The sequence below is a fragment of the Anopheles stephensi genome, chromosome 2 (genome assembly GCF_013141755.1).
Source record: "Anopheles stephensi strain Indian chromosome 2, UCI_ANSTEP_V1.0, whole genome shotgun sequence".
Lineage (NCBI taxonomy): Eukaryota > Metazoa > Arthropoda > Insecta > Diptera > Culicidae > Anopheles > Anopheles stephensi.
The window spans coordinates 56,449,870-56,458,262 of record NC_050202.1 but is presented as its reverse complement, the minus strand read 5'-3'; the positions used below and the strand labels follow the sequence as shown (position 1 = coordinate 56,458,262).

Genomic DNA, 8,393 nt, shown 5'->3' with positions numbered 1-8,393 from the left:
GCCCACTTGGGTTTGGGATTTGTAATGTTCACTCTGTCCCAGGTTTGTTTTGTGACATTTTTTTTTCGGATGGGTTGAGTTTAACGCTTTAACCCGCGCCAAACGTTGGCCGTTCCCGCGGATCATCGTTACGGCGGTTGCGTTGGCCACTTAGTGCGTCCGTTTGCGGGTGGTCGATGGGAAGATAAAGACATCCCACTTTCCATCAGGTGGTGAAGGTAGTAAAGCAGCGCCAAAACAAAAAGTCCCACCGACTTTGGTGAGAGAACGCATGTACCTGCGCCTAGCAAAAAAAAAAGAGCCGAAACAGAACTCAATTTCCAGCCGAAATGGCAAATGCGTAGTTGGCGAAAAACAAAGAAAAATAAAAAACGCCCGGCCGTTGCAATCATGCGAAAGTTCGTGCACCGAAAGTGAAAGTGACGCACGGAGTTCGCGGTTTTTTCGTCGGCCGAACGGGCTGAGGAACCGCAGGAATTGCAAAGAATGTGCCGAAAGCAGGCTCCGGCCGGGCCACCGGAAGCGCTGCGGACCGTATCATCCCCGTGCCCAAATCCCCTCCTCCGGGCTTTGTCTGTCCCGCTGTGGTGTAATTTTTCGGTGAAATGAATATCTCGTATTCGCACGCAACACAATGTCGACGATCTGGCGAATTTCGCCGTCCGGTGATCGTTAGTTAGGCCCGTGGACGGACGCACTGTGCGATTTTTTTGTTGCGTTTGTTTGCCCTTTTTTTCTTCGCCATTTGTTTCCTTGGGGTGGGCCGTTTCTTTTTTGTTTAGGGTTGTTGCGAAAGTGATCTTTTGATGGAAAGATGCCGCTGTGTGTGTGTGTGCTTTTTTTTGTTGTTGCTCTCATTTCTTTTCAGGATGGATTGGTGGCTTTTCGTGCAGAGGTGGTAATTATTACAGTTGAGTTTGTTGGGGAGAGTAGGAGAGTAGGACGGAAGGGATAAGGAAGGATGATGTTTTATTGTTGGTCGTTTTGGTAGTTAGTCCGCTGGGATGTGGTTCTATGAAAAGCAAAAGTAAAAGTGAGCGTAGTTTTATAAGACTGTGAAGCTTTCGTACAATGATTTGAGCTGGAAAAGCCTAATTAAAATAAAAGTGCATAAATCACACTTACGCAATTTTATCCAACGGTTGAACAATTTCGCTAACCTGAAGAGCATTTTATACTAATGGAAATATTTTACCATACGATAATCTGGCTTAAAATCGAACTTATCATCAAAAATACAGTGCGTACAATACTTATAAGTTTATCTTAAAAGCCGTACATCACTACATGACATCTGTACAAAAAAATAGGTCATTTGATTAGGTACTTTTGGAATAACAGATTACAGTGGCGGACAATATAATAAGTCATCGTCACAACCTTCTATTACTTTATTGCTGTCAGGAACTAGATGATTCCGATTAGAATGAAAATCCTTACAGGGGTTTTCAGTTGATAAGGCAATAGCATCCATGTTCATGCCAGGCTTGTCAGGTGAAATGACAAACAAAGCTAGTTGACATGGAAACGACTTTAGATGGCAGGGAAATCAAATACCTTTTATCGTGATGTCCTCTGATGATATTGTCATAGTAGCCGTTGATATTGTACGCACTTGCACGTACGCTGGGAGGTACGTAGAAAGGGAAGCATTGGCTTTCCAACAAACGATAACGAAAATTACTTACATGAAACATAACAGGCAAGTTTCCCAAAATGGAAAGCTTATCTTAAAATGCTTAAATATTTCAACAAAACTTGAAGTAATGCATTAAAAAAACACCTGTTCCAACTACAGTTAATTTATTAGTACAAGCGATGTGTATCCACCCCGACACCCACAGTAGGTCAATACCGGAACCATCGGGAAAAAGCATTGCCCAAATAAAACGTTACACGGTTCATGTGCTCAAAAGCATGCATCTAATTAGCTTTAAACCACTTCCATCCCATTCGAAATTGGGCATCCATTTGAGCTTCTTCAGCCCACCGGAGCACTCTGAGCCTGTTGATGTATGTACCTCTCTTTCGAAGCTAGAAAAGAGAGAGAGAGAGAGAGAGGCAGAGCGAAAAAAAGTAGGTAAACTGCACCACAAAGTAAGCATCAAAGTTGATTGATCGGGAAAATTGCAGAGCTAGGAAAAGCTCACAATGTGAGAAGCTGTACACAACTGTTAACCTTTTAGCGCCATCGCTGCTAAAAGCTGCATCGGGCAGTGGGCTGGAAGTAGTGTATAACTCGGTACACAACACTACACTACAAAACCGGCACAAGCTCAATTATGCCCCAACTTAACCGGTTAACGTTTTCGTCCGTCTGGTACGGTTTCCGAGCATATTGTGTTTATGCTTAAATCGCAAAATCAACAGAAACCAAACACATTCGCCAGCTTGATTGAACCGAAAGCCAAAGTACGTTAAGAGAGCTGCCGCAAGTTAAGAAATGAGAACAGAACAGAGTGGTCCTCCTGTTCGGAGAGCAGCATTCGATTCCATTTCCCTGCTGCCGCATTTGGATGGATTTTTGGGAAGAAACGAACTAAAAATAATACTCTTGCACTTAAAATAAGCAAGCAGCCTCGCTTCTTCATAAAACGCACCGCCCGGAGAAACGCCCGAAAGCCGGTGCCGCTTTTGCAGCTCACACCACCAGACAGGCATCATAAAAAATCAAACAGGTACTTCGGAAATGGGCAGGAAAAGTTTCTCCAGCCAAACCGATCCGAACGTATCGGCGGGAAAAGGTAGGGCTCTTCGCTGCAACTTCACAATAACAAAAAAAAACACAAGAAGCAACATAAAAAATGATGGTTTGGTGGCAGCACTTAAATGTAAAAATATTATCGAAAGCAACCGAAAGGTTGGAGCTTCCTGTGGTGCCTGCGTTTTGAGGCGCGAGCCGAAGAAGGCAAGTTGGAAGGCAATCGAGCCAATCGCTTATTCGATGCATGATGCTTGAAGTCCGGAAAAAACTTTCTCCAATAATGACCAAGCACGTTCTAATTCAGGGCGGGAGTTGTTTTGGGCGTTTTTTGGTGTTGACCCATGTCTCAGTGTTGATGAGGTGGTAGTAAAACGAGCTGGGAGGACCATTTGTTTGAGATTGTGTTTATTTTTCATCTTCACGAGAACTCGGATCGCTACTGCGGGTTGGGGTGTCCTGAAGTCGAAAGAAGACCCGACAAACGACAGACAACACTTTCGATCTCAAGCCATGGACGTGGGCCTTTTTGGGGGCACAGATGTGCCCCGAGCGCTTCGAACCATTTCTCGGTACGCTTCTTGACACACATTGCACTTTCCCTTCCGGAATGGATGGATGGAGCGAAGGGGTTGGAAGGGGCGATTGAGGCAGCTCTGGAGCCATCGTGGAAAGGAGCGAAAGGAGAACGTACAGAAAAGGTTAAGGACCGCAATGGCTTGTCGTCGGGTTCGGTGACGATCACCGGGGAAGATCTCACTTTCCCAAAAGCCGGTTTTTCGACGCCTTCGATCGAGCTTCTCGAAGAGGGAGAAGAATAAAAAAACAAAACGATCACGACGTGATCTTGGTCACACGGTTACTCTCATGGCGGGAGTTTCGCCCCGCTTTTATTGGATTGCTGCGTCGAGATTCGGATGTGGATTTTGAAAAAGATTCCCGCATGTTTGTTGTGAGCTCCCTCGATCTCCAGAGCTTCTCACCCCACACATATAAAACCATCCCATCCCACATTGACGATCAACTGGGACAGCGCTACAGGTTATTATTTTTTCGATTGATTTTATTTCATTCCTGTCAAATTTTTGTTTGGATTTGATTTCCATCCATCCAACGCCCAGAACGCCGTGGCGGGGAGCGAAGGGTGGAAGGAAGCATTAAAGTTACAATAATTTAAACAATAAATAACAGGACAGATCATTCTTACAAAACCGTTCTTTCCTGGTCCTGGTCCTGCTGGGGCACTTCCCTCAAGGGTACACAAGTGCTACGGAGCGCTGCGCTAGCTTTGTGGATTCTTCGTGAATCTGTGGGTGAGTGTTTTTTTTTTAACTTGATGCCTTGCTGCCCTATGGTCTGTTCGAAGATCACTTTCAAGGAAATGAAGAGAATAATAGTACCTACTAGAGCTAGAGAACGCGAAAGAAACGTGCGCACAACGTTTACAGGAAAAACAGATGCGTGCGAAGCGGTGATCGTGACGGTTACCAGCGATCGTACCGGCTTCGCATGCCTTAAGACTGGTAGAACATCGAAGTAGCTATTAGTCAGGGAGAAAGTATTAGCGTACGCGTACACACTGCGTGCGCGCAAGTAGAAAGTGAAATGGAGCTAGTTTAATATAAACTTTTTCGGTCTTCGGGTTTAGTATTGCGCGATGGCCGGATGGGAACGATCAGGACGTTTGGCTCACCAGTTCCCCCTCCCCAAAAAAGGAAAGGGAAGACTGATACCCGGTTCGCAAAAGCAGAACCGTTATCTGTCCACCGCGAATGCTGGCCCAACTGCGTCTCGAGCGGAACCGGTTTCTCACGAAACTGATTCGCCGAAATTGGGATAGCAAGGTTCCAGTTGACCTACTTGTCCGGGCTGTCGACCGAGATCGAGATTCTGCCGATGGTTCGGTCGACGATGTTCTCGGGGCCGTGTTACATAGACTTGTGTTGATAGAGCAAGATACAGAGATGAGATGCTAATAGATTATGCACTAGAGAGAGAAAAAAAAAGAAGAAGACGGCCACAAGCCAGTCACCTGGCGCTGGACCTGGAAGTGTTTGAGAGAAGATCGAGCGTGTAAGAGTAGCTAGCGATCAAATCGACGACCAAGGTCGGGTGAGGTCAAGCCTTAAATACTCATCGCACGTGGTCACAAATAAAGCCACAACTTCGTCCAAATAGTATATTTGGAGCATCTCCGGCGCAGACTCCCCGCAAACGAAAGCTTCGAGCGCCCTCTAGCGGGAAACGCGTCCAGCCTTTCCGACGGACGTGGGGAAAAAACAACTGGAAGAGAGATTGGCCGGGCTCGGGGCATTGTGAAAATGTGGAGCAAACAAACAAAAAAATGAAAAAGGAAATCAGGATCGCTAAGCTCGCAAATAAATAACTCTTCCGGGGCTATGACGCGTAAACGGCGTCGCCACGAAAAAGGAACTCCACTCGACAGCTCGTATCCATAGCTGGGTTCTCTTGTGGGGGGGGTGGGTGTTAATAAATTAATTTAAATACGTTTCGTTCCTTCATCTGTACTAGCTTCAAGCTTCAAGTAGCCTTTGTTGTGTGTGTTTTTGATGGGGGAAGGTGTGTTCTCGCTACTGCGGGGACGGTACTGCACGGTCACGTGGAATGGGGTGGGGTAAGGCGGAACCCGGGAACGGGCGAGCGGGGTTGTTTTGCAAATAAATTAAATTAATCTAAGCTCGCCCGCAGTCCAGGATCGCGCCGACCATCCTTCGTGTCAGTGGGGCCCGTTTGTTGTTCCCCCAGTCTCTCTCTTTATCTTTATCTTTCTCTCTCACTCTTGTTAAACTATCTCCTGCCACTAGTGGTATGAGTGTGTGTGTGTTTTTGGGGACGCTATCCGGCGGAAGATGCACTCCCGGGAAGCGTTGGGGTTTGTGTTTCCCTCGGCGGGTCAAAATTGGCCCTCCCAGGGGACGTTTTGTGAGCGGTTCCGGGCTTTCCGGTGCTGTTGACGGTAAACTTCTTGAAACGGTACGGTACGGCTCGGTTCGGTCAGGTCCGACCCGGTAGCCGGCTGTTGGCTTCTCGCTACTATATGGCAAGCTTACTGAGCGTGAGCGCCGTAGGCCAGGTTCTGGGCGGCGTCCATCGAGCGGGCGTATCCGTGATGATCGTCGTACGAGCTCGAGTGCGAGTAGTGCGGGTGGGCAACGACCTCGTAGCTCTGTTCACCCTTCTTGTCGAACAGCTTCTTCAGGGCGATGATGGCGGACAGGATGAGGGCGATCTTGCCGACGATCAGAGCCTTGAAGGCGATCAGGGCCAGGGCACCGAGGGCGAGCGGGAGCAGAGCGGCGGCCTTCAACTTGAGGAGGAGGAGCAGAGGGAGGAGCAGCTTCTTGACCTTCTTCTTCTTGCCACGAGCTGCGGAAATGGATAGAGTAAATGGGAAGAGACGCAAGACATAGGCGGAATAGGAAGAGAAACACGTTAATATCCAAGTCAAGGGATGGATGTTCATCTGGAGATCATCCGGAGTGGATCACGTCGGAATTCCAGAGTAGCTGCAGCAGGTGTGCGCGCTTACCTTCATCCAGCGAGCGCTGCATGTCCTCGATCGATTCCTTCGGTACCTGGAACTGGAGGGTGTGGGTGCCAAGGAAGCGGGCGGCACGCTCGACGAGCAGTCCATCGATCTCGGATTCGCGGGCCTCTGGCTCAGCGGGCAGGGAGATATCGTTCAGGGAGCGGCCCTTCGGGGCGTCCTTCTCGGTCTGGACGAACTTGATACCGTCGGTGATCTCGAAATCGCCCTCGGCGGCGTCAGCTAGGCGTAGTGCACGCTCCTACGACGTCATCAAGGGAGAAAATAAAGGCGATGCCGATTGTCAAGTTCAGGAGTGCGGTGAAGAGAGAGAGAGAGAGAGAGAGAGAGAGAGAGAGAACAAATATAGGTTAGTGTGCAATCGGCGACAGCGATCGGTGAGATGTTGCAGTCTTTAAAAAGCGACATTAGGTGCTTGATGAGCGTTTTGCCTCCCCGGAAAAATCCCGAGACTTGTCCTGCTGCTGTCTGCTGTACCGGAGCGTATTGAGGTATTGAGCCGATTTTCTCAAGGTCCAAATGTGGGTTGACCATAGAAGTCATGGATACCCGGTTTGAAGATCAACAACGGGGGCTTCAAATGGTATGCCCTGATCATGCCGAGTGCAGAGCAATCGTCAAACTGGCTTGCTAGTCTGCAAGCGTATAGGCAGTGCAGCTGGCATGTCTCACAAGAAGATGATCATAATTGTAACACAAATCAACGAACGAGTCGGTAAACAGTCGCAACTTTCCGAAGGGGCCGGTTTCGGCGATGATTGCGTTTGTGCTGATTTCCCACAGTAGCATCACATATTCGCTCGGCTTGTTCAAGTCGCTTTCCTTATTAGGAATTCGCTAGATGACACATCGTCAACATAGACACACAAACATCGTGCACTACTTTCGTTAGGTTGCTGTTGCCGTTTTTTTTTTCCAATTTCTGTTCAATGAATCCTTCTGACAGCGGTTCGTTCAGAACTGTAACATTGTTCGCAAAGCAAATGCCACCAAACCCAACGTGATGGACAAAACGGTCCGAATCTGCAGGATACGGGCTTCGGTGGCTTACCTTGGCGCACAGCACAATCGACTTTTCGCCACAGTCCCGCACAAACTTCAGGGCGGACGTTAGTAATCCATCGGCTTCGGAGGATGGGGCGGCAACGGCCACGGCCAGGACGGCAAACAACACATAGAACTGCTTCATTGCTTTTGTTTTTGCTTGTTCGCTTTCGCGGTTTTGTTCTGTTTCTGTCTTGCGATCACACTGCGGTTCTCACAAACACTGCACACTGCAAGTCCTTTTTGCAAACTGAGAGCTGCTCCTGCTGCGTCACACAAACCACACTCGCACTTGCACTTTGCCGGGATGAGTCCTAGCTAGGCTGTTAATTGTCGGAAAGCAACCGGTGAACTGTGACTCGAAGACAATGCTGCCGCGGGTTTTATTCTCTTTCGCCAGCGCCGGCGATAACCGGGACCGGACCCGGGCACTGGCCACTCGGCCGCCCGTTCGGCCGGTCCACCGCCGTCGGTGCGAGCGAGCGAGCGTGGTGCGAGCGGGACGGTAGACTGGTGCGCCCGATCGCATCATCATCGCCATCATCACGATCATCCTCCGGACCGGCTGCCGAGATAGCGGAGGGAGGCCTAGCTAGACAGACGAGCCATGCGCACACACACACACACACACACACACACACACACACACACACACACAGATCTACACAGGCGCGCGCGCCACACACATGCAACACCATCGCTGCTGTACCGTTGAGTTTTCTTTCACTTTACCCATCATCGACGCACACCTACACAAGGAACGAGAGGGGTGGAAAGCTATGCCCGGCGGGTGGACAGAGCGGGTTGTTCGAGACGGATGCGGTGCGATTGGCCTTCCCGGTGCTGTTCACGATCACGATCATGGTTAAAGGTTGGAGAAAGAAGAAAGCACGATCGGGTTTCTGGTGGCGAACGGTTCGCTACCAAGCCTCCCTTATTGCCTCTCTCTCTCACTCTTTTTCTCTCTCTCTCGCGCGCGCTTTTCTCCACCGATCAGAGGCACAGCCCGGTACGGTGCCCCCATTTGTGGGGGGTTGGAACCAAAACTGTTCGCCGAGCGAAGAAAGAGAAAAACAGGGG

The 8,393-nt window shown here is 49.2% G+C and overlaps 1 protein-coding gene across 1 annotated transcript; it reads right to left on the bottom strand.

Moving 5' to 3' along the window:
• Window positions 1-3,740: 3,740 nt before the first annotated feature.
• LOC118502942 lies at window positions 3,741-7,678 on the bottom strand. The gene is made up of 3 exons (XM_036035693.1): window positions 7,321-7,678; window positions 6,252-6,510; window positions 3,741-6,088 (listed from the first exon to the last, which is right to left on the bottom strand). Exons 1-3 carry the CDS (start codon window positions 7,456-7,458, stop codon window positions 5,769-5,771), a joined length of 717 nt encoding a protein of 238 aa, XP_035891586.1. The 5' UTR covers window positions 7,459-7,678; the 3' UTR covers window positions 3,741-5,768.
• Window positions 7,679-8,393: the final 715 nt, after the last annotated feature.